The following is a 27,123-nucleotide window of genomic DNA, read 5'->3' as shown; positions in this document are numbered from 1 at the left end:
AATGAGTTAAGAAAGCTTTTGTCTTTTCATCTTCTCCTGAGCATGCCACCAGAGCCAAAATTTCTTGTGCCATTTGGTTAACGGTATGGGTGAGGTGTTCACAGTAGCACCAGGCATGTCATACGCCCAAATGATTTACTCTGTAAAGTCTATGGGGAAAATGCTAGAAGTTCACACAGTGCTCGTCTCCTACAGCATCGATCTGTTACGCAGCTGTATCGGCTTTGGCAACATCCACAAAGCTCCGTAGGACAGTATCCACTTTGGCCCATTCGCTATTGCTTGCTGAGTGTTTCTGACCTGGTGGCTCTGCTTCTTGAATCTTTTAGATTATTAAGGCTATGCTGGCTACCATCAGCACTATACACCTTGTCCTGCCTGCATGGTTCTGCTTCCTGAAATCTTCTTGGTGCTTAAAATCTCTTCAGCTGCCCCTGGCAACAGGAGTGTCATTTGTTTGCTGCTCAGGGATCTAAACCATTCTGCTAGAAGGAATGGTGAGAAAATACATTTTTGTCTGATCATTAAAAGAGCTCATGCTAGGGAATCTGAACTATCAATGTCAGCACCCAGTGGTATGTATGGAGAGGTGTTTCACTCCAAGGGTATCTGCTTCTTGAATCAGCTTAACGTGGATCAACCGCCTTTGTCATCAGTCTAAGTGGGCTTGCTTATTTCTCAACATAATTGCGGTGCTCACAGATGAACTATTTGACTTTGTTTTCTAGACACAGATTCAAACTGCTTGACAGGTCCTGTGTCCTAATACTTTCTTTTCTCTTTTTAATGGAGGCCAGATGGTCTCTCACACATCACATCACTCCAGACAGTTAGAATCATAGAATCATAGAATCATAGAATGTTTTGGGTTGGAAGGGACCACTAGAGGTCATCGAGTCCAACCCCCCTGCAGTCAGCAGGGACACCGCCAACTAGATCAGGTTGCTCAGAGCCCGCTAGGGAATCTGAACTATCAATGTCAGCACCCAGTGGTATGTATGGAGAGGTGTTTCACTCCAAGGGTATCTGCTTCTTGAATCAGCTTAACGTGGATCAACCGCCTTTGTCATCAGTCTAAGTGGGCTTGCTTATTTCTCAACATAATTGCGGTGCTCACAGATGAACTATTTGACTTTGTTTTCTAGACACAGATTCAAACTGCTTGACAGGTCCTGTGTCCTAATACTTTCTTTTCTCTTTTTAATGGAGGCCAGATGGTCTCTCACACATCACATCACTCCAGGCAGTTCTTGATGGGGCAGACCTAAGTTCCCATTCCATTGCATTACCTGTTCAACAGTGTCAATTTTCATAGCTACAGAGCACTGGCCCCTCTAGGGCATGCAATACTCGTAGAGGATTTGCTGTATAATCATTCCTTCGTTTTCATTTCCAGAATTAAACTCTTCTCCACCATCTTAAGAATTCTTAGACTAGTTCTGTCTGCCAGGAGTCTTCTGTTGCAAAAGGAACAATGTTTCACTAATTACTAATATTTGATGGTCCACACCTCCACAGTCTTTGAAGATTGTAAGCCTTGACAATGTGTTATTTATTTTAGGTCTCTGATCTATGTTTCTTCCCATCCAGGGGACATGCAATAGATATAGGATCCCCCTATTTCCTACATTCTGTAATCAGTTTTTGGGTAGAGTATCTGGCTACTGAAGGAGATAGTTGAAATAACTGGTGAGCTAAGCATTCTGGCTTGGACATGTCTAGCAATCCAAGTACTTGAGAGAGGAAGTCAACCGGTCAACCAGGTAGTGCCTAATGGTAATATTCTACAAGACTGGATTACCATTAACCCTTAGAAAACACTTAGTTCCTCAGGGCACACACATGTAGGTTCCCCATCTAAGCCTCCACAGTTTCGCTGCACAGCCACTGACTGCATTTTAATTTTACCATATCTCAGGCTTTATGCAAACTTTCAAGTAGCTAGTTGTGATACTTTCTGGAGATCTAAAAATTGTAAGGGTATTTTTTCCAGATGATTCTTGTTTATGTAATGCTGCAACTAGGGTCCTGAACTAGAGTGTTTAGCTAGGATTTAGTAAGGTGTCAGTATGAATTACAGAACAAGTTTGTATACAAAGCTTTCCTAGAAGTATAATCCTCAGAAGAACTAATGATTCCAGACTGCTTTGCCAAATAAATTTTAATATTTATCTTGTAAACAAAAAAGACAATAACTGCATGTTTGCATGCCTTGTATTTTTCTTTTACTGAATTACACAAGAGCAGTATCTCTTCATTACTAGACAAGTCTATGAGTTGTAGTGATAAGCAATTAACCTATTCCAGAATATTTATCGGACCATTGTCTTTTAAAGATAAACATTGCTCCAGGAGGGAAACTGTATATCGTGAAAGGTGGTTGTTTAATGACTGATTGGGAATGTGAAATTCTAAGAGGCAATAAAGCCTTCAGGACATATTCATACTCAGTTTAAAACTGTGGAATGAAAATAAAAATTATTAATTTTAAGAATCAGTCTGTGATCATGAACAGATGTATCTGGGAATATCAGATTGCTAACAGGTAAGTATATTCACATTGGAAAAATACATCAGTGTTCACCTCAGTATTTTCTGGAGAAAGGTTTTGGCTTTTCTCTCTTCACTCAAGGTTTCTAAATACTTTTCTGTAGATAATTTCTATTGTTTAGACTTCTGGTATAAAAATAATCCAGAATTAATTGGTACAGTTTTGTTTTCAGAGTCTGCTTTTTTCTCTAGGGGAAAAAAAAGTTTTCTTTGCTATCTAGCTTCAGTTAAAATTTGGCTAGACGTTTTTTTTTTCAGTGGAAATGTTAGTCCATTTACATTCCAACTGCAGGCTAACATCCATGCTTTAGGATAAATAGCAATGAGCCTTCTCACAGTTTCTCAGAAGCTCTTTAAATAAACAGTAATTGAGGATGGTAGGCAGCAACACCATTACAACCTGTTGATGTCAGAAGTTTTTTCTTTTTTTTTAAGAGGCATTCAGTCTCTACGTTGTGGATCAATAACTCTTCAGATAACATTTAAAAATCACTAAAATATGTGCCTATTAATGTCATAATATGAAATTCTATGAGAAGGAGCTAGGAAGTGACATTAGGATTTGCACAGTGTGTTAGTAAGTGAGTAGCTAATAGTGCTAGGATTCTGTCTCTGATATCGCGGTAGATGAAGAGGTAGACCTTGAGCTGGGGCTGCCAAAGGGAAAGGGAAGAAAGTTCTATTTAATTTCTCTGACAGTAAAAGAGTGCTCTGTGTTGGTCTAAGTCCCAGGTATGCTAACTGCCAATGGCCCCAGTGGGCTGATCCAACAGGCACCGGAAAATCTCGGTTTGTGCCTTTTCATTGTGCCCAGTGCCTCATTAGTGGTGGATAAATGAGATAGAGGGCACTATGCTGGGGTTGCGCCACAGGAAAAAAAACTTCTTACTGCATTTTTCCTAGAAAACTGCAGGTGTCACTAAAAATCACTGACAAATCCATTCTCTGGAAGCCAGGACACTGGGGGGAAATCTGGGGAAGTGATGAAAAAGATGAATCCTCTTCCAGTTGCAGAGTGTGATAAGCCAACATAACAGTAACAGGGTTTGGTTTTTTTTTTTCTGTGTTAGATCTATCTCAGTGCTTTATGCATGTATGTCCTTAAAGTGCTAATTGTGGCTATAATTGGAGTTAGTAAGTTTTCCAAGTAGTCATTATGGCAAGAACAGTCTAAGAGGTTCAATTTCCATCTGTTACCAGATCCATGGCTTGAATAGCAAACTGATTTTTTTTTCTTAAAATTGGCTTTGTTTCTTGTATTACACTTGTTGTCACTGTGATCAGTATGCAGAAGATAAATACATGTTGCTGTAAAATATTTTTAAAAATTATTTTTAAATGCTTCTTCCTGAGTAGTTGTAGGACTTCTGATGGTCACCATTTCTGGTTCTTTCTCTAGATTCTCTAGTGGTGAATGTTGCTTATTTAGGTGTTGCCTTTCCATAACTCCTTCAGATTGGCTTTGCTTAATATTTAGTTGTTCCTGCTTTCTTCAGTCATCTCATAGGACATAAGGACATATCTACTTAGTGAAAAGATAGAAAATATCTCAATGAGCATGTCTGAATTGATATGATACTGAACACTGTGGAGAATGTAAGACAGTCTTGCAGTGGTTCTCCATTCACTCTGCATCTTTTAATTTTCTACGTTTTAATTTTGGCATGAAGTAATGTGTTAACTTTCATCCTTGCCTGGGAGACAAAAAGTCTGGGATTATTTGCAGTCAATGATATGTCATGGTGTCAAACAGTGTGTCAATAATTTAATAAGACAATTACCTATGGACCGTATTTTTTTCTAAAACAATGGAAAATGATTGCTGCTAGCTCTAACATTTTTAACAACCAACAATCATCTTTGCACCTTTCCACCAGAAAGGGATATCAAAGAAACCATTAAGTACTTACTTGGGAGGAAGAAAGCAGGCAGGAAATAGCAAAAGAGGTAGACAGACAGAATCTGATGGACAGGCTGAATCTGGAAGGTCAGTGTGTCTCTCCTGCTATACAATGTAGTACAGTCTTGTTGGGCTAGGGACGGTTGACTTCTGCCTCTGAATGGCCCTTAAATGGTGGATTATTTTAGAAAAGCTGTCTTTCCAGCATCAAACTACTGCTGATTGCCTCAACTTCCGATTTCAGAACAAGTATAGTTTGCATGCTGTGATGTGACTGCCATATCCACTTCCAGAGCTGGAGGAAACACTGATCATTTATGCACATGCAGAAGCAGCGTGAGGGCTAACTGCGAAACTGGTTTGAGGGAGCTGTGTGGTGGCCACAGTGGAAAGCGCAATTTATTTTTGTCAAACATACATGGCAGATATGAATTAACATCTTGTGAAATGTGTTAAGAAGTGTTTCACAGAATTTATTACTTTGCTGTTTTATATCCTGCTGTTGGCACAGCAGGTACAAGGGGTTAATTCCAGAAATATTTCATATCTCTGCCTTCCTGGACTCTTTCTCATCCATCAGTGGTCTCTGATAGCCTCTTCTTGCCAAGTCTATCCCAGGTAGTCCAGTAATGCATTTGAAAGGTTAATCCCATGGTTGAGTTCAGCTTCTACAGGTAGCAGCATTGATAATGAGAAGCACACTTTTCCAGTTGAATTTCCATTTTTCCAAAGTTCTCTGTACCTTGTTTAAATATCTTCAGCAAATGTCTGAAGGACTAATTTTTTATTTTTTTCAAAAATACTTCAATTTTTTTCCAATCCAAATCAATATTGTTCCAAATCAATAAAGTATGAGGCACATCTGTCCATCTTTTTGTACCAGAAAATGCTTTACCCAGAGCTTTCCCACTTTCATTTTTCACTTTGTCTTTATTGGCTGAACATCAAACGCCTTCTTGTTTACTTTGGCAGGCTGTTGAAGGTTATGACTGAGCCCTTCCATTTTCTTTCATTGTTACATTTACAGTAGTGATCAGAAACACGAGGCTTCCTTTATGTGTTTCTTTGCTGAGAATCCCTAGCAAACAACACTGCAGACATAACCATTCTTGGCACTTACTGCCAAAATTTCATTAGCTGATGCCTGTGTCATATTATCACTTATTCATTTCAGTCTCCTCTTAAAATAGGGTTGTATTGTGCCTTTAGCCACATTTTCATTACCTGTCTTTGACACCTTTCTCTTTCAGCTAAACAACTTTTGAAGATGAGTTGAACACAATATTCAAAGATTCATTACACCATCAGTAACCTTTATATGGTTTATATTGGTTTTCAGCTTTTTTCTCTGCTGTACTAGATTCTCAGTTTGATGACCTTCTGGGTAACTTGTGAGACTCATTTGTTTTCTAGAAGTGGGTTTTGCATTACACTCACTCTAACTACAACATAATTTATATTTCTCAGATTCAGTATTTGGGGTTTGGGTTTTGCACTGTCATAATGACAAAACTGGCCTATCAGGGCTTTCTGTATCTAGTTCTGTTCACTATGTGGTTCTTTAAGATTATCACACTGTTGGGTTTCTAGCACAGCAAAAGAATGATCAGATTTCATATAGATAGATTTGATGAAAATATCACATGAGAAATATTATATATCATAGTCTAAAAATATTTTTTAAATTAAGTAAAAAAATCCAATAAAACACAAATATATTCCTTGTACACAAATGTTTTTCGCTGGTTGACAACTACATTTTGTTCTGTTCATGTAACAGTGTTTGCAAGTACCAGGTTGTTTAAGAATTCGTTGTGCTGCTTGGAATATTGGAAAACATTATGTATGTGTTCATGTTCATCTGTATCATATGCATAAGTACTTGTTACATTATCATGTTATGTGAGAATTATCTATGCATATAATATATATAAGTAATTGAGACAAATTAAGACTTTACAGCTACCTGTCTGGATAAAATGTACCACTATATGTAGAAATACGACCTAGAGTTACCTTTTACAAGCCTGAATGGGCGGTGAGAGGACTTCTATTGCACATGCTTCAAAAATTTTGCTGGCAACTGCCCCCCATCCCCATCTCCATCCCCATCCAGCACCACAAGAATGGCTTGTTACCTTAAGGAAATACAAAGGAACAAGTGAAGGGGAAAGACACTAAATACCAGAATGAGAAACCCCACAAAATTAAAAAAGATCAAAAGTAAAATAGTCACAATTTCATAATAAACTGAAAATCAGGTGGAAGTCAAACCGAAGAAAGTAATAAAACAGAAATGAAAACATACAGAATAACGTACGTATGTACACTAAGATATATTCAAAAGCAGAAATAACGTAATTAGTGATCAAAACTTGTAGATTTCTGCCACAAACTCATATCTCTCTGAGATTTTGGCCATCTTCCTATGAGAAGGCAAGGCTTTTAGAAAGCGTGGAATTCTCACAGATGAAAAGAGACTTTAATGTTAGCACACAGATGCTCCATTGGCTTCTGAAGTTGTTGATCTAGAAACATTTCTTATTCCAGTAAAAGAATATATGGTAGAGCTGCAAGCTGTGGAGCATCTCCACTTTCTCCTGCAAGAGAGAAGGCTTCAGGAGACTGAGTTTTCTTGGGAATGCAGAGCCATAGGAGAAGGTTCTTCTCCTTGAGCCTGCAGGGGAGAGGAAGAAGAAAACGGTCAATTAGTTTGAAGTTCAGTGCCATTAGTTTACTACAGGGGATGGCAAGGATGTGTTCTTCATATTGGCTTTCATTTATGAAAAGCAGAGCCTTGGTTCTATATTTTTTTGTGTCTTTTTTTTATATATTTCTTTTATATATGTCTTTTTTTCTATATATTTTTTGTGTCCTTAGGTAATCTTAAAGAGATACAGAATTTGTGAACAGCAATGATTCCTGAGTACTTTTCATACATGCTAAGCACGCTGCCTTGCCCACATTCTGCTTTGCTGGCTACCTTCATTTTGTGCCCTATTGCTATTAAACAGTCCCAAGTGTTGTCCCAGAAATGGTTGCGCTTCATCGAGATAAGGTGAGCTTTGAATAGAAAGTCCTGTTCTGAGATATATCATGTGCCTGCAAATGTTATTTACCTCACTGGAAACTTGGAATCCTGCGTAGGAGAAGGTTGGAAGACAGGAAGTTCGTTTTTGTACACTCATTGCCATGTTTTCCTTTGAGATTCACTCCTGAATTGCCCTACAAGACAGTTCATTGCCTAGAATTTTCCTTAGCCACTCTGTCTTAGCTTATCCCAGAACCAACATCTGTGTTCTTCCTTTAAATCCTCATTTGAGGGAAACTGTCTTGCTTGGCAGGCAGAGTTACTGGGACAAATATAACTGGACCTCAATGTAATTCCCTCATGGGCAGATGTAGGCTGAGATTTTTGCTACTCCTTGTTGTTTGGTGGAAGGTAATCTCTTGCAAGGCCAGGTTGGGTGTTGGTTAGATTATAAAGCTTATGTACAGTGCAAAACAGTAGAAACACATGAAGCCTGAAAAATTAGGAATCCATCATGGTTTTGCATCTGTGATTTTCCATTGGTTTGGGACATAACCATTTGATTTTGGCATTGTACCCATGTTCGTGTCAATAAATAAGATAGTTAAACCTCCAGGGAATTACTGTCTCTTAATCAAGCCCATCATTAAAGGGTGTACACAGAAATGGGCCTAGAGACTGGAGTTCCTGCCAAAACCCCAGAAGCCAAAAAAGAACATGAAGATTTTAAAAAGCATTCCTGTAAGACATTTACCAATGTTTTTGCAATTCTTAGTCCATCTCTTCCACTGCTGCTTTCTGTTGATTGAGAGCATAAGGTGCTGTGTTTCCTGTAAGTCAAGAGAAGCTTCTGGAGAAGCAGATAGGAGCAATGCCTTTTTTCACCTTGATTTCATTATAATCTTAATTTTCATCAAAGGATTCTCTTGGGTGCCCCTCTGGGCTTCAGCAATCTGCAAAGCCACGATTAAGCAAGGCTCCCATTTGTTTTTAATAGTCTCAGATTTCACTCTGTGAGTGCCACAGCGTGTTTGGAGGGCTTGTGGACATTAAGATTTTAAATCTTTGTCTGAAATGTGTTTATGAGGCTGAACATATAAATGTTTAATGTATGTATAAACATATTATTTTTTCTTGTTACATTTACGTGTTGCTAAGAACTCTTCAGTCTAATTTGTATGTATATTGTAAGAATACATGCAAACAAATTCATGGTATTAGCAGTATTAGCACAAACCTAATGGGATCTTCTACTTCAAGGTCTGGATCTGCCAGGTACTGTCACATGGTCATTAGGTTTCAAACACAGTGTGTATGTGTTACATGCACATACAAATATACTGTCAGCTGCAAGGTTCTAACATTGAAAATCAAACCTTGAATCTTACCTTTTTTGTATTTCCAGGTTTCCTCCACTTCCCTCAGTAGTGTGAACAAACTTTGAAATTAAATTGTTGTCTTTGAGATTAAATAAATTGCAGAAAATGGTAATGAGGTATGAATGTTCTTTTTAACTCTTGTAAGGAATTTGAACCTATAATTAACAGTGGTGAGGGCAAAAAAGAATAGCTCAAGAGTTTGAACTGACCTGAAGTGCATTCTTTTTACTGACTTCTATCTTTCCCGAATGAAAAAACCAACCAAACAAAGCTCAACAAACAATACACACAATTGGTGCACAGATGGTACAGAGCAGAACCAGATTCCTCTGCAGAACTGCAAAGCTTTCATCCCATGCAGTTTCTACACTGATACAGATTTTACCCATCCATCTGAGCTGTTAAGTTTTTGTGCACCGAGTGTGAGACTCATAGATTTGGCTCCTGCCTCGATGCACCCCCACAGATAGGGGTATGTCTTACAGACTTTCATAGCAGAGTGCCAGAATCTTTCTCCTGCTCCATGACCTGATATACCAGCTGCAGGTGGCTGGCAGCTCCTCTCATCCCTGCCTCCCAGTGCACTGGTCTGTCAGGTGGGACAGTCTGCTGGGCTACATGTCCACCAGTTCTTACTGAGGTGTTGGGCTCCAAGGAACCTGCTTGCTGGCATGTTGCCTGGCGGCAGTGCAGAAATGCTGGCCTCTTCCCCACCATAAGCCCCAGCACCCAGATATGCCTTCCACGCAGGACCAGTCCACAGCTTTGTCTTATTCATTGGAAAAGAAGAAACGTGAGAGGACTGAGCCATTTGTAAATTAACTTATGCAAAGCTACACTCAATTTTGTTTGCCAAAGCTTAGTGATTTGAAAAATTTGTTCGCATATTTCTTCCAGCCTGTATCAAATATTCTGGAAAGTCATCTGCTTCTTCAGACATCTTTTTGGTCCTCTATTGTATCTGGATAAATGAGTCTGTTTAGTGGACTTGTGAGATATTGTTACTTCTACTTTTGTACTGATAATTCATCAAATTATCATTATTTTCCAGACACCAAAAATAAGTATTTCATTTGGGCCAGCTGTGTCAGGACAAGGGGTAATGGTACTAAAACAGGGTAGGTTTAGACTAGATATACGGAAGAAATTCTTTACAATGAGGGTGGTAAAACACTGGAACAGGTTGCCCAGAGAGGTAGTGGAGGCCCCATCCCTAGAAACATCCAAGGCCAGGTTGGATGGGGCTCTGAGCAACCTGATCTGGTTAGTGGTGTCCCTGCTCACTGCAGGGGGGTTGGACTAGATGACCTCTAGGGGTCCCTTCCAACCCAAAACATTCTATGATTTATTGTTTCATAGCTGATTCCACTGGTGTGGCTTGTTAAATTTTTGCTTATTTCAGGTCTGGCTCAGCCATACTCCATCAAGCAAAGCTGCCACCAAAGCTTGATGGGAGATTTGTCCAAGTAAGGGCTCTAGGATTTGACATGCATTATTTTGCTGTGTCTTTGTGCTGTTACTGTCTTTCATTTGAATTGGAACATAGATAATTATATTCTAGATTTAAAACAACAACTTTGGTTTTTTATAAATAAAATATTTGTTTTACTATCCAAAGCCTGGAAACACCTTCAAAGAGGTGATTTTAGTATCTTATAATTTTCTGTACACCATAAATGGTTACTTGGAATGTGCTTCTAGTTGTCTGCCCTAAAAGGAAAAAAATACTGACCAAAAGAATTTAAAGTGCTTAAGAGTTTTAACCACAAAGGATACACAGAAAGGCTAGAATGGCACATGGTGCTGAGCCTGTCGGATTCTTAAAATACCAACAATTTGGTGGTCTACAATCCTGTCACTCTTTTCATGTATTTAAAAAAAAAAATGCTTAACATCCTCGTTAATTGAAACTAAAGCTTTCAGGCATGAGGTTGGATTTTTCCAATATCAATGTTAGAAAATCAAGGAGGATTTAGAGTAAGAGCATAGAGGTCTACTTTCTAAAAAACCTACTGAAGCTTTACAAAAAGATTTTGCAAAGCAGTCTATTCAGAAATGCTCTCTTATGTATCATGTTATCCAAAATTTCTCTTTTCCCATTTGCATTATTGAGGAATTTTCTTTACAAGCTTCGTGCTTTAAAATCCATGTGCTCCTTTTTCTTGCTACCCATGTGAATTACTCCTTTATTTGTGACTTCATTCCGCTGAAATTTTTATGATGTCACAAAAGATCAGATCCAGAAAAAACCTAAGAATTGGTCAGTAGAAGTTAGTGCTCAGGATTTCACAGGATTGAGCCCACTGAAAGAATTACAGTCACGTTGAGGCATGATTTTCTAGCAAAAGCCAATGAACTTTAAATGTGAAGTGGTCCAAAAAATATATGAAGCATAAGCATGAATGTTTCGAAATAAAATGTTTTCCAACATTTTCTGTGAAGGGTCAGCTATACAATTCCAAAAAAAATAATTATTCTTGTTTTAAAATCTAAGAATAGAAGGATTTTAAACCAGAAATGATGGTACTAAATAGCACATAATCTACAGCGTACGAACCTAAAGGCATTCTAGAACGAACTGGAGCTTTATCTTCTTCATCGTCTTACAATTATTTATTCCAATAGATTTATTCAGGAATGTCTGGTTGTCTTCACCCTTTTCTTATCTATGTCTTACAAGAAAAATATATATAGATATGGTCTGGTCAAATGAAGCAGGAAAGTGCAAAGCCTGATGAATCTTACTTGTTGAGCCACACATGGTTGGTGTTGGGGTTTGTATTTGGGGTTTTTTTTGGTGGGGGTGGGGTTTTTTTTTGTGAAAAATAAAGTTTTTCTCTCCTCAGCAGCAATAGTAGTGACAGCAGAGGAGGACCAAGCTGTTCTGAACTGCAGTAGGTGGGTTAGTCAGGCTGCCATAGATTTTCATTACAACCAGTTTATTCTTTATGCAAACCATTCTTAGCTTATTTCACTGAATAAACGGAGACAGGATAGGTGCTTCTCTGGGCAGAAGACTAGATGAGGAAAAACTACCTTTATCATTGGTTTATGTTATTTTTCTGCTACCTGGCATGTGCTTACAGATGTCCTTATCCAGTTCTCAGCAATGAGATTGTAGGAAAATAATTGCTGAGGATAGGTAGCTTGAGAGTTTATAGTGCACATGCTGGTCCATTTGATCAGACCTTCATTTTACTGAGGTGTATGTAATTTTGTAGAAATTTCCTCCATCTGATAGCAGCAAGGGATATAGGAGAATCAAAGTGAGCATCCTTCCACCAAAGAGTAAGAAGGACATCCTTGGTTTAGCACAAGATATTTGTGTATAGTGGGAAAGACAGAAACTTAAAAGGAAAGATGGAATCTTAAAAGGCTCTGTTGACCTCCATCACTAAAATGAGAAGGGAACCAAATCACAAATGTGACACTTGCCTCATACTGAAGTTTGGCCATAAATTCCTATATGCAAACTATTTGTACATTTCATCTTCGTAGATACTAGCAGACTTGTATCTGGAAGAAGAGCTGAGAAATTAGTGGTTTCTCAAATGGGACAATTTTATCTTTAGTACTGTGGTTTCATTTGATGCTTGGCACATTGTAAATTCCATACAAAACAACCTGCCTGCACTGTGATGCGATATCCCTGTGACTTTTGCTCCCTAACTGGATGGAATTGATTGTTTTCTTCTCTCTTATATTCTGTCTTCATTTCTAGACTAATAAGCTTTTAGAAAAGCTACAATCTTGTAACAGTGTTCATAAGCTCTTGTCACGTATCATTTATTACACAAAGTCTCCTAGGTATTCTTTGATTTCCAGGTTTTCCAAACATCTCTCTCCCAGATACTTTTTGAATGATTATTTCCTTCAGCTTGCGTTTTTCCAGAATGAATCTCATTTTGGGTGATATCCAAAGCTCATTGAGGTCAGAAGAATGTCTCCTATTGACTTCAGTGGGCTTTGGATTTGTTCCTTTATTTCCTATATCCAGGAGCCAAATTCTGCACACCTTATTGTTTTAATGGGAATTTTGTATAAGCAAGGCTAGCAGTATTGGCTTCCAGAGTCTGATATTTTCGGACTCCTTTGCATTGTATTTCACTCTTTTCACTAGCATTCATAATGGTGCAATATAATTTACAAATGTAAGTGCTGTTTATCTGTCACCATGGATAGCTAATGGAAACCTTAAGTAATACTGAGTGAACTCTGTTGTGTCCGCTACCACCTCTTTCCAGACTTGATATATGTTCTTCCATTACCTTTTGTTTCAGTCTTTTAATTACTTTGCAGTTCACAAGGTTTTGTCAGTGTTTGGGAAAATGTGAATCATTTGTGGGTAAAGTTTTGAAAGGCACTGTAATCAGATATAAAGTCCAGTTACAAGTTATATTCTACATATAATAACTTTTGCCCAGATTCAGGAAAGCGCTTTAACATGTGCTCGAGTGGGACTTTGGTCTCAATAAAAGTTAAGCAAAACTTTATATTCATTCCTGAATAGGGAGATCTTTTCAAATTGTGTCTTTTATGTATCAGTTCTCTAAGATGAAGGATTCCAAACTATTCTACAAAGTCGGTACCTGTAAAGACTATTCACCACTACTGTATGGTTATCTCTGAAGTGGGTGTGCTATATATGTTACCCAGGATTTGTCATCTAAATTTAAAATTGGAGTGACTTTAGTGGAGGGCCACCAAGATGGTCAGGGTATTGAAGGACTTACCTTAGGAGGAGAAGCTGAGGCTTGTTCAACCTGGAGAAGATACGGCTTTTGGGGGACCTTACAGTAGGAGGTCACCGAGAGGATGGAGCCAGGCTATATTCACAGTGCTGTGTGATGGAAGGACAAGAGATAACAGACAGAAGTTGAAGCAAGACAAGTTCAGACTGGATATAAGGAAAAACTTCTTCATAGCGAGGGCAGCCAAGCCCAGAGAAGTTGTACAGTCCTTGAAGTTTTTCAAGACCAAACTGCATGTGAATAAGTTGGTCAGATCTTATAGCTGACCCTGCTTTCAGCAAGAGGATGGACTAGATGAACTCCAGAGATACCTTGCAACCTGAATTATCCTATGATCTTTGATCTTATTAATGTTTTCTGTTGCTTATGGTTCTTGGTCTCTCTCTGGGTTCATACATTTTTTTTCTAATCATATTTATTCAATTATTTTTGCATTTATTCAATTATTTTTCTGGAAAAGTGTTAATCCATATTTCTCCCTTTTGAATTTTTCCATTTCTCAGTACCTGCTCCTCTTGGCATACCAATTTAATTGTCAGTGGTTCATAAATTAACTAGCTAATTCCTTTATGATCTGAGGATGCATATGTCCTCCTTCTGGTTTATATTTTTTTTCTAGCTGTTTTATTAAGTACTTGTTATAAATAAATGTACCAGAAAGATTCTGCCGCTCTAGTTGCTCAGGCATCTTTTCCTTAGTTTTCTTGTTAAAGACTAATTTTTTAAAAAATTATTCCTCTTTTATTTTCCATCTTTAATCTTTTATCAATTTGAGTAATATTTCACAGAATCACAGATCACAGAACGGTTGGGGTTGGAAGGGACCTCTGGAGGTCAACAGGTCCACCTTCCTTGCTCAAGCAGGGCCACCTGGAGCTAGTTGCCCAGGACCATGTCCAGATGACTTTTGAATATCTCCACAGATGGAGACTCCATAATCTCCCTGGGCAACCTATACCAGTGCTCAGGCACCTTCACAGTAAAAAAGTGTTTCCTGATGTTCAGATGGAAACTGCCATGTTTTAGTTGGTGCCCATTGCTTCTTGTCCACTGGCTCCATCTTCTGTACACATTCGCTTCAGGTATTTATATACACTAAGGACATCCCCCTCAACCTTCTCCAGGCTATACAGTCCCATCTCTCTCAGCCTTTCCTTGTGCAAGGTGCTTTAGTCCCTTAATAATTTTAGTGGCCTTTGCTGGACTCTCACCAGTAGCTCTGTATCTCGCTTGTACTGGGGAGCCCAGAAATGGACACAAGGCTCCAGGTGTGGCCTTACCAGTGCTGAGTAGAGGGGAATGATCACATTCCTTGACCTGCTCAAAGCACTCCTCCTAATGTAGCCCGGGATAACTTTGGCCTTCTTTGCAGCAATGGCACGCTGATGGCTCATGTTCAACTTGGTGTCTACTTCTGCAAAGATGCTTTCCAGTTGGTCCTCTCCCAGCATTTATTGGTGCATGGGGTTATTTTAACACATTTTGATTTCAAACTCAACAAAGAGCCTGCAAGGGTAAAGACCAGCAGTAGGAGAAATCTAAAAATGCACAGGTAGTTACCGAATACAGTCTACTCATATGCATAGAGTCTTGGCTGGGCTGTATGTGGAATTACAGATTGACTGAGCAAGTGAAGCCCATTATTTCAGATGATGGTTCAGTGCTGTTACTACCACTGACATTAAAATTGATATAAATTCCTTTATTACAGTTAGGTAATTTTTTGCATTTTTTTTCCTCATCTTCCAGTATAAACTTTAGTTTCAGCCTAGGTGTGTCTGGGTCAGGATACTTGCATTTTGTTTTGGTATCCCCTACATGCATGCAAACCTCTTGTAGGATGCTTCAGGGAGTGTTAATCAACAGGGACCTACTCTGTACCCAGAAAATTTAATCTATGAAGAAATACTACTAGACAGATGAGGTTTCTAAATGGAAGACGTTAAGAATTCCTCGGAGGTAGTTCTTGTGGTGTTGTCAACTCATGGCATGTAATGGACAAACAAATCTGGTCAGGGAATGAATTTTTTTTGTTTCTCTTCCTCAAAAAAAAATTGAGGCTTTGTAAAAGAAAGTCATCCCAAGGGGGAACAAAATGAAAAATTGTTGAACATCCTTTGGAAAAAAAGATTCAAATTAATACTACTTTGGGTCATTTGAATTGTAGTGTTTGGCTGAAATAAAGATATTCAATTTAAACATTTGTAATTTTTAAACTATAAAATACTGTAATGTGAAAATTTGAACCTTTCTTTTCCAGAAACGTATGATTGAAATAAATCTACATTTTAGAATTGTTTTCTCTTTGTCAAGAAAAGCTTAAAATAAATTTAATTTCTTTTAGGAAGAGATTGAATGGAAATGACAGTTTTCTAGTGGAGAGTTGTTTGACACATTTTTAGCACTTTGTGCAAATCATTTAACTAAAATACCTCGGTTTTCTTCCCATGTGAGAAGGGAGTTACATACATAGTTTATTTACCTCATAGTGTGTTAGGATAATTAATTTATGTTTTATAATTCCAAACGGAATTATAAAAAATACTGTGGTAATCTAAATGCCACCAACTTTCATTGAAATTAAAAGGCACTATCAGGAATACCCTGAATCACTGATATGAATTAATTAAAAGAAATCGTTTCATTAACTCATTAAAATCTCTGTAGACGTTATTGTCCAGAGTTACATCAGGCAGCCATTATGTGCAAAAATGGGTACACACCTTTTTTCCCAACTTAGAAATGGCATTTAATTTCATCTGTCACTTCAGCTAGTCATTCGGTACTGTGAGAGGCTTCTATACTTTGCCTCAAACAACTTCAGTTTTGACTATCCTGAGTAATTTCATATCATCAGCAGAATGTATAAAATTTCTATTTGCTCTGTATTTGAGATTACTCATGAGTATGCTGAACAGCACAGATTCCAGCAGAGACCTTGTAACGCCTTGCAAGTAACCTTCCTCCCTTCTGACGACTGACTGCTAGTTCCCTCTTTTCTTTCCTAACTTGGAAAAAGCGAATAATGCACAAGGACCATTCTTCTTATGCCATGGTAGCTTCACTCTTTTAAAGGCCTGTGAATTTTCCCAAAGCTTCATGGAAATCCAAGTCGTATGCACCCAAGTATCCAAGTATAGAATTGCAACACCGCAGTTACCAGGTCATCTTATCCACATGTTCCTTTAGACAAGCCTAATACATTTTTGAGACATGACTTCCATCTGCAAATCTGCATTGATTCTTCCCCAGTTAAAATCTGTCACAGCTGTAACTCCCATCATATTGCCATGCTAGGGTAAGCTTGTTCAAATATGCAGTCTTTGTCTTCCAAGTTATTTCGGTGCTTACCCTTTGATTACCCCAAGTATTATTTTTGCCTTTCTTCATAAATGGTATTGAGGGAACATTTCATAGAAAAAAGAAAGCAAGACTGAACAAACCCGCTTATTTTTGTGACTAAATTATTAACATTGGGGAGTTCATTAAAGAATGCTTATAAAGAAAACCAGATTCTGGAAGTATATTTTGTGCAAGAAAAAAACAACCCAAAAAATCCTTCAAGGTGAGTCAGTTCCTGAACCTCTACCTCTGTATAACTAACTAATTAAATATTATTTTCTTTATGAGCTCTCTGATATTGTTTTCTGTGTTTTGATTTTCATATACATATGTCGGCAAATTTTATAGAAAGAGGATTAACCTAGGCTTTGGCTTTCATTCAGCTATGTCTGGCATATACAAATCTGAGATTTGTAATAGAAGAGTCTGTTTTAGAGACATGCACATCAGTATCTCAGTTCTAAATTTCACAACAGTCTCAATTTTCAGAGCTTCATACTTTGTATGTGCTAGATTTCCCTATTGTGTCAATTGGCTTTTCTTTCTGTGAAGCACTGAAAAAAGCGTGTGTAAATTCAGACAAAAATTGCCTGTGCTGTTGACATTTTCTGCTGTTGAAAATGTAGCAACTCAATTCTGATTTTCAGCTTGCTTTAAACTTACAGAAATGGTGCAACTGCCGCCTGTTTCTAATTATTCCTGAAAAGCCAGCAAGAGGTAGTATGAAGGCCGCTCAGGAGAATGATTCAGAGTAATCTGGAAATTTTAAGCTATTGATCTTTGACTGATGACGTTCTCTTTGCTAAGCCTGACGTGCACTGCCCAGACCAGAGGTAGTTTTTAGTGTCCCTTGCATCCTGTTCTGCCCAAGGCATGAATTTGCAGTGATGGGGGTTCAGAGTAGATGGCGATGTTCTTTTTCTTAGAAGTAGTACAAAATAATGAAGCAGAAAGGGCTTAAATAGGTGCTCTTTTGGTAATGATAGCTTCGGTGAAAAATTGAAATCTCTACAGCTGATCAATGACATGAGCAGTTACCAAAAATCTTAGCCCATCACTGCTACAGTCTTATGACAGATGTTCAAAACTGGATGTCTGTATTTAAATAGGCTCTTGAATCTATAATGATAGTGAGTTTATAAATAGTTGGATGTTTAGCTGGGTTGTATCTCACAGCCACTCACTGAGATTTGTGGATATCTGTCACTGAGGTATAACAACTTTACTGATGCTATGGAGGATAAATATGGATTGAAAAGCTTAACATTAGGCAACTGTGCTAATATTTTGGCCCTATTTCCTAGAAAATGATCTTTTTCAATATAAAAAAACCCCACAGCGAGCAAAGCAATTTTTAAACATCTTGGCCTGGTAGTTAGAGCATCCTCCAAAAGTATAGGGTTGGTACAATGAAGTAAAAAAATTGGCCAAGATTTCTTAAAGATACATAGAATAGGAGCAAAATCCTACTAAAATGAAAGGCAAGTTTATTGCTTTTCCACATTTCTGGGTGTGAGGCAGTGAGACAGAAAGGCCCTATTTGAGCTAGATGAAAATGAGCAGTTTCAGTATGACTGTGCTTTATTTTATGTAGACAAATAAATGTATGCGTGCGTGTGTATAAAACCCCTCACCTAACTTTGATTCTTGAGGAGTCTTGATCACTGGTAGCTTCCTGGCTTACTGCATTAATGCTACTATTTAATATGGATTCTTTTCTATTTCACATAACACTGTTCTCGCCTTTTCTTAAGCAAATCTCACTCATCCTACCTCCATTTCTCAATGATGTGTTTATTTTCACAGTTCTCCCAACCATCTCTTGCACAGCCAAGCTGACTGACCATTTTTCAGTAACTTTTGAGACCTAAGAATGTACTTTCTTCATATGATCAGCTGGTAATTTGAAATCTAGGTCTCTTCATCCTCTTATTTTCTGGCAGCTTTTTCTAAAGACTATCACGGGGCAGCCAGTCATCCTTGAATGCTTCGTGCAAGAAGCTGATCTCTACAGAAGCTCAGATAACTGTTGTCTTCAGGGATCTTCTTTATTGAACGCCCATTGACCAGCGTTATGTGCTTACCTTGAGGTACATTTATTCAGTGTGTCACATGAGCATCTGCAGGGCAGATAACAGCAATTTGTGGAACTTCTGTCCTAAGCTGCAAATGACTCTTTTGTAATACAAGCTACCTCATCCCTCATGCACAAGAAGAAGGAGAGAGCATTGAAACATACAATGAAAATGAACTGATAACTTTACCATTGCTTAGTCATGTTTCTTTTTTTCTCGTGAAAATAGGAAGCTCTTCAAATTGTAGAATAAAGATTTATATTCTTATTATCAGGGACAGCAGTGTTTAGAACTACAGCTCCAAAAGATAACCAGTTCCTCTGTCAAAAGGCTTTTTTGGAAATCTCTGCAAGGAGCAGGCAGGAATTCTCCCCTTCCTATGTTCACTGTTGCACCAGTGAATTCTGTGCTGCCTCTGATGTACCAGACACATGGCATTGCTGGTATTCCGATATGATGAATTATGGCTCAGACCTGATGCTTCTCTGTTAGCTTTATGGTATAGCATATTTCTTTAATAAAGTATAAACCCTAATAAAACTCTTACATAAAGAAAGCTCTCAAATGGTCATAGGCTTAATGTCCCTCCATCCTTTTTACAGGAAGAAAAATGACTAAAACTTGAAGTCAGACTCTGGCATGCTTGAATACCATATGCCTGCACTATTGAGAGTCTGGAGCAGAGTATCTGGAGAAAGATGAGAGAGTGTGGGTGGCAATAGAAAAAACAACCACGACTGTAAGTTAGCAAGATAATATCCTTACTTTCTTCTGTGGGTCTCAAGAGTGATTAAAAAAACATTGGTGTTTTAAAAATATTGCTGAAGACTACAGTGTGACTCATAATGCTTCAGAGAATGGAATTCTTGGAAGTTTCACTGTAATGCCAGATTTTAGAATGGAGGGCAGCAGAGCTGCAGAGAAGTAACACGGGGCTATGTTGACAGAGAAAGAACATCTCTGAGGAAATGCAGGGGAGAGGGAAAGAAAGGAAAGAAAATGAGCCTGGGGAGACGTGACAATTATTTATACTGAGAACTGTTGCTTGCACTGATGGGCATGTTTCACTGCTTTTTGAGATTTTATTGGCCAGGATGCCTGCCTACACAATGCTTGATTGTATGCACAGCAGGGGAAGATATGTAAACATGTTGACCAATCAGACTATGAAGACAGTTACATGCGACTCCAAAAGTCCGTCCTAGAGCTGGCCTGAAACTTTTGAATGGAACTTTTTTTTGGGGGGAGGGGGGGGGGGGGAGTACATTTCTGGTAAATTCAGCTATTTTATGGGGGAACGTATTGGCTAAAAGTAAATTTTCATTGGGAAAGTTTCTCATATCAGAATAGACTTTCTAGTCAGAATAAAATCAGGAAGAATGACAATTATCTGGGATTAAATAGTAGCCTTACGGTTCTGGAATGCACTTGATATTTTGCTTGATACTGTAATCCTAAATAAGTACCTTTCCTAGGAAAGTGAGCAGTCTTTCTCCCACCATCCCCCACAAGTGCTGATCAGTACCTGCTCCCCTACAGTTCCAAGGAAATGGTTTGTGTATTTGACAGGCTGTGATATCAGCAAGGGTATGGAAATTCCAGGTTCGGATCCATGAACATGGGCTGGGCTTTTACCAGAACATCCTCCTTTAAGTCAGTGTCCTAAGTATCTGGCAGCTGAGGTATGATGAATTCTTACTATTACTTACAGGGGAAAAAAGACATTGTTTATACTGGAAACCCAAATATTGAAATCTAGGCGCTTTTTTTATTTTTTTAAAGAGCATTCTTATTATCTAGTCTCTTCTATAAACTATATCTATAGTTTGTGCATATGGTTAAATAAAATAAGTTGGTTCAGAGCGCTGAAAACGCATTGATGGCTTAAAGGTGGATAATACTGCTGTCTAGATAGAAACATTGTATATCTTTTAAACATTTAATGATTATTCATCCGAAAATTCACATCTGAGAAATGTCATGACTTGATATTTGGTACGTCCTCTCTGAAAAAAAAAAATCATATATCCAGCAGGGAAGCAAATATGTCATCATTTGTATAAGTGATGGTCATATATCACAGTTAAATAAATACCCTAAGTGAACAATTAGTTGATATGTTCTTGGCTGAAATTTGCTCATGTAATTTGATCGATGAAGTGTGTGGATAAAGAATAGATTAACAGATCATAACCAGTTCATGAACAATTCATGAACAGGAAGAAAGACTATGAAGCAGGGAATTTGAATAATGTATATTTTATTTCACTTGTATAACATGAAAATGTAGATTTTTGGTTGGCCAAATAGAAAATGAAACTTTTCATTTCTTTGTTTTATGTATTTTTTTCTGGAAAATTAAATCTAGCTATATTTAGAAATGATACATCTTAAATGAAAAAGGTGGTCTATCATGAAAATATGAGTATAGATTTTTTGAGTTTTTACTTTTAATGTTTTTATGTTTTAATTAATTCTTGTTGGAATCATTTTGCAATTTTCAGGTGGATGACGTGGATTTTAGCCAGGTTGAACTGGCAACTTGGGTGGATAAATCATTCGATCAAAAATTTGTCCAGCTTTCCTGGGCTTATGATCTACCAATTCCCTCGTTTCCCAAAGCAGTGAACTGAGAAATGTTTATCCGTTATAGGATTAGTGCAACTAATTTGCTCTCATATTGCCTGTCATCCTGTAGATTTCATAATACGTGAACACAGCCAGACTGTTATGATCTCAGAGTCAGCAGTAAAATCTACAGTGCATGATGATAGCAGGTTCTCAAATAAACAGGATCTTGGACAGAGTGAAAAAATGCACCAAAATTTTGAGTAAACAACAGCAAGACAATCTGCATCTTCTCAGTTGGTGTAGGAGATAAGTCAAAGCTGGGAAACATTTTCTGCTACGTCCATTAATGGATGTACAACTCATCCAATCACTCAGGAACTAATACTGCACTTTTCTGTTCTGTGCATAAAAAAGTCATGCCAAATGACTCTGAGTGGTATCCTTAATGATGAATTTACAACCATCAGTAAGGAGCCTTCTTCGATTGTCTGCATTAAAGCAGCAGTTGATTATAATCCCATCCAGTGATGCTTTTCCTTGGCCTTATTAAAAAGAGCAGCATACAAGGCAATCATACCCTTGGGTGTCTTTTGACTTGCTCAAAAGTATGGCTTAAGTGTTGATTTTTTTTCCAAAAACCCCCAAATTCCATTTTACAATGATGACACAGCCATTGTCTAAAAACAAATTACATGGGAATTATAATGAATGCCCTGATTGCTCACCTGGCATTAAAAATAGTACAAGGTTCCACAGACAATATTTAGCTGGGCATATCTGTCAACTGTCAGTGCCGTGCCTGGGAAATAGGCAACTGGCTCCCTCTTTTCATTGTCCCATGAGTTTGGGCCTTATCTCATGCATTTGTAATGCAGTGCTGCAGTCTCCCACAGAGACGCTATATGCTCGATGGCTTCTTCCCCATCCTCTCGGCCATGAAGTACTGTCTTACTACATTGAGCAAGAGAAGCTTGACAGATCTGGAAATGAATTGTGAGTCAGTGGGCACATTCAATAGCTGGAAAGATAAAGTCTCATTTTCCTTTGTGTAAAGTCCCATTTCTAAGAATTAGATTTATTAACAAAACAAAAGATTCCAAAGTGGGTTCATAGTAACACAGAATATTCAGTAAAAGACAAAGGATATCTTTCCAGATTCCAGCAGTGTCTGCAGGAAGTGTCAATATGCATCCCTCTGGATGGCTTCCTATCCAACTTGAGGAAACAGATGTATTTCTGTGGTACACACCAATATGTTTCAATTCTACTGGTAAATCACTACAGAGTGTCTCCAAACCTTTCTTTGTGTTTGTGAGAATGTGGCTGAAGACTTTAAAGTTCAGTCAGTAAAAAAATGAAAAGCAAGATCAATGACATTTCTTCCTCGATCTGCTCTTCTTTTCTTCCATTCTGTTCCTCCCAATAGATCATTTCTGGAAATTATTTCAGCTGAGGGAATCAAGTGAAGGCATCTCATGGGAACAGGAGAGGTCTTGCAGGTCAGTTCTGGGGAATGGTTCCATGTATTACAAATTCTTTTCTTGCTTTTGCTTGCCACACCTTTGCTCTAATCAGGTAGATAGAACTATCAGCTTAGTTTGATGTTGTAGTAGATTATTTAGTATCAGAGATACATCGGTCAGCTAAACACTAACTAAAAAAATCTATAGATCTGCATGAAAATGAAAAAAAAAAAAGAGCTCAGCATAATCATTCCAGCGATATGCATTGTAGAGAAGGAAATATACAGTTACAAGGAAAAAAAAAAAAAGATAAAATTAAATAGAGGAAACAAGACAACTGAGTTCCATCTAATATTTTCCATTTCCCCAGAACTGCTCATTATTCACTGACATACATGTAGTGGTTGTGTTCCACTTAGAGTGAGAAGAAATAGAAATTAAATTGGTGATTTGCTTAATTTTTTGTGTAATTATCACTTTTTGAAATAAGTATTTCATTCTATAAAATGCACAACTCCCTGCCTCTCCCTTTCCAATGTTCCAAAACCACTCTGGGCTAATTTTGATCTCTGCAATTGTATGCATGTGTCTGTGTGTCAGTAGCACAGTATGTTCTCTATGTCCATGTGTTGCAAATGTGGTTGACAGCAGCCTTGTGCCCTCTTCTTTCCAGGTTGTCCTTCATCACAAATGGTGAGTGATCAAATAACTAAAAATTTTTTTTTTCTTGCATTGAATTGTGCAACTTCCGGAATTTCTTCAGCCCAGTCCCACAGTTTCTATAAGGGTCACTTCCCTTATAACAATTTAAACAAATCATAACATGTACCTTTAAATTTTACTTATCATTAAATAAAATACCATTTTTCATAAGTGTATGCTTTAAAATTTATCCTTAGGCTATGTAATAATTTTTATTAGAAATTATTTCCACTATCAGGTCCTTGGCACTAACTGTAACTTTGGCATAATTATGCTTATGAAGTTATATGAGCTCTGAGAAAGCTCTGAAAGATGTTTCAACACAAAATTTTTCAAGTTTATGATACTCGAAGTGAGGTTCTGTGCTGTGAGACCTCGTTTAAATCCCACAGCGTGGCACATCATTTGAGGAATTGTGCCTGAATACCTGGAGTGATTAAATAAGTATACTGAATTTTGACTACTGCAAGGAATGTACATCCTGACTGACTCTTCAAGCAAGAAAAGCCAGACCCGTCAAGGAAACAGAGATAAGACCCTAAAAATCCCACCTGTGTGCCTTGGAATGGATGTGAAAGTTCAGTCAAATGCAGACTGCTCAAGCACTAGTTACTTTATAAGCCTAAGAAGGTGAGAGGGAGAAGACAGACAGAAAGCTTCGCCATGGGCCTTACCCTCATTGCTAGGGGTTTCAGTAAAACTTAAATCTGTTTATCATTTATTCTAGTGCCCATTACTCTATAATGGATAATGGAATCCCCTTCTGCCAGGGGCCATGTGCCAATTCATCCTTGAACGTCTCCAGTAAGAACTGCAGCTCTTAGACGTTGTCTTTATCAGACATTCAGGGATCGGCTCTGTGTCAGGGTAATTCTGCGCACTGGGGGAGCGATGTGTAGGAGGTTGAACTACCTTACCCCATCCGGCCATATCCTAAAGGTCCTTACGAGATAGAGGGTATTTATTACTTGAAAAGAAATGGAAGCAAATGCTTCCATGAGCAAAGTTGGGAAGGAGCTATTAACTTGGAAAAGAGAGAGGAAACATCAGATAGGCCTGATCTTCTATGCTTGATGGGCACAGGAACTCCATGGACCAGACTGAGGGATCCTCGCTTTTGTGAGCATAAGCATTGTACCCTGAGAAGAATTCCTACACAGAACGTATTAGCTGAAGGATTTTAACTTTGTCCTGTAATGTATTCTCACAGAGGAAGTATTGAGTACTGCTTACTGTTCTAGTTAAGATGGTTTTGGCTGTTGATTGTCAGCGCATTTGCCACTGTAAACCACTTCCAAAATCTCTGAAGAAGCAGGTGGAAGGCCAAGGAGATGAGAAATACATGGAGTAGTCAAGTAAGTGGAGGTCATAAATGAACCCCTTTTCAAGAGGCATCATCAACAATTTGTCTGAAAAGAGAAATTTGCAAAGAAGGAAGCAGGTGTCAGATTCCTTTTGGCAGCTGGATGCTTAAAAGTGTTTAAAATGAAAAGCTACCTGACCTAAAGCTCGAGAGACCGAGGGGATGTGCCTTAATGGGTGGAAGGCAACAAACACGTATCGATGGGGTTTACAACTCTCACACTGCAGGGAAGGTGCAGAACGGTGAGGAAATGTGCTGACGTGATGAAGTTCTGGCAGGATTGAGGACACTGGCACTGGCAGTGAGGAGGAACTTGAGAATGATTTTTGAGCTCTGTATTCAAACAGCTGTCTGTCTTCCGCAGCATGCTGTAGAAAAATAGAGGTTTTGAACCATTAGAAAAAGCAAAGGAAGTGCAATAGCCCAGATTTTGATCATAATTACACCCAGGTGGTTCTGAAGTGACTACACCCGTGTCATTGAAGTTGCACCAGAGCAAAACTTGTGTGAGAACTGAATCAAGCCCTTTGTTTTCTTGCATTTGTGTACCAAAAGAGCACTCTAACAGCTCTTAGTAAATAATAAATTAATAATGATATGATGATCTCCCTTATGACTAGAAGAAGTACTGAAAAATTAGTGTCAGAGTAAGAATTTGCTTGCAAGATTCTTTGAATGTGTAATTTCTGGATTTGTATTGGATATATGATGCTTTGCTGGGCTGATTTTAATTTCTGGACTGATTTTAGCTTTTATTTCAAATATCAGAAAAATCAAATTTAGTCGGTTAGTATGTGGTGAACAATACAGAACCTGCAACACATAGCTTATAGATCAAATGAGTAAGACCTTTGGTCTGTTCATCATAAAACCCCTGAATGCCCAGCAGAAAGTAGTCATGAGAACAGCTAGTGAAAGAAGCAAGTGCTTTTGCCGTCTCCCTGCTGTAAAGCGAATAGTATTTTAGTAGTTGGTTTCGTTTGTGTTTCCCCATTTGTGCCTCAGAATACACCAGATTGCAATGTTACATCACATTTTAATGACTGGAACTGTGTCCTGAGATCCCCCTCCGACCACACCACAACTTCCTTCTTTCTTTTCCAGTCCCGGCTAAGAGGACTGTATGCAATTATGCTGAGGACATAATTCAATTAATTATTGACAGAACACGTAATCACCACTCAGATCTCTCGCTGATAAATCTCTTCTTTGCTGCTCTCTGACTTCTGTTTGCCATGCACGAGGGAGGTAGAAAGGCAGTAAAAATGTGTTTTAAAGATAGGACGTTTCTCAATACTCTCTATCAGCTGGCTTCTGACACCCTGGGCTCTTTAGATGTGAAGCGTATCGTTCTCGTCTGTGCTAAACAAGTATCCCCAAGAAAACTCAGTGGGATGGAGGCTTATGATTCATTTTAACTGGAGGATATAATGGGAGCAGATAACTTTGATTTGTGCAAAGGAAAAGTGTGATCTCTTTCAGGGATTCTGGGCATTCACAGCGAGTTTTTCTTCTGCTGCTGATTAAAGAGAAAGTGATAAATAAGAGCTTTGTGTTCGGTTTAAAGGAGGAATGTAGCTTTAGAAAGCTGACTTATTTAGGAAAAAAAAAATAAAAAAAAAAAAAATCCTGACCTCCGATAGCCTTTGACCAAAATCTGCTAGTAGAAGAAAGGAAAGACGAGGCTGTTTCTGTAGCTATTAAAACCCACGTAAGGCCAGTGATCATTTCTGTCCCTATGACCCGAAAATGTCCTGGGGGCCGGGCCGGGGACGTGCCCGGGGGTTGCCCGTAACTTCGGATTACGACTGAAGCATGCCAAAAGCGGATAAGGAAAAGAGATAACGAGGTGAGAAAGCAAAGAAGGGCTTTATTGTAGAGTAAGGAAAACTAAGCTGTGGGGGGCGGGGGGAAAGTAATCGCGTAGGTCGGGGCTGCCCTTGCTGCCCGCGCAACCTCGGCTAACCCGACGCCGGCTGCGAGGACGCCGGAGCCG

The 27,123-nt window shown here is 38.4% G+C and overlaps 1 protein-coding gene across 1 annotated transcript in view; it reads right to left on the bottom strand.

Moving 5' to 3' along the window:
• LOC118452074 (serine/threonine-protein phosphatase 2A 56 kDa regulatory subunit delta isoform-like) overlaps window positions 1-24,694 on the bottom strand; it is an 86,687-nt gene extending 61,993 nt beyond the window's left edge. The window contains exon 1 of the mRNA XM_035892433.1: window positions 24,682-24,694. Coding sequence (XP_035748326.1) covers window positions 24,682-24,694 — 13 coding nt within the window. The remainder of the gene's footprint in view (window positions 1-24,681) is intronic.
• Between the last annotated feature and the right edge of the window lie 2,429 nt (window positions 24,695-27,123).

This window comes from Egretta garzetta, unplaced genomic scaffold, assembly GCF_000687185.1.
Source record: "Egretta garzetta isolate BGI_Z169 unplaced genomic scaffold, ASM68718v1 scaffold374, whole genome shotgun sequence".
In the NCBI taxonomy this organism is placed as follows: domain Eukaryota; kingdom Metazoa; phylum Chordata; class Aves; order Pelecaniformes; family Ardeidae; genus Egretta; species Egretta garzetta.
Note: the sequence above shows the minus strand (reverse complement) of the source record. Positions and strands in the feature narration are given on the sequence as shown.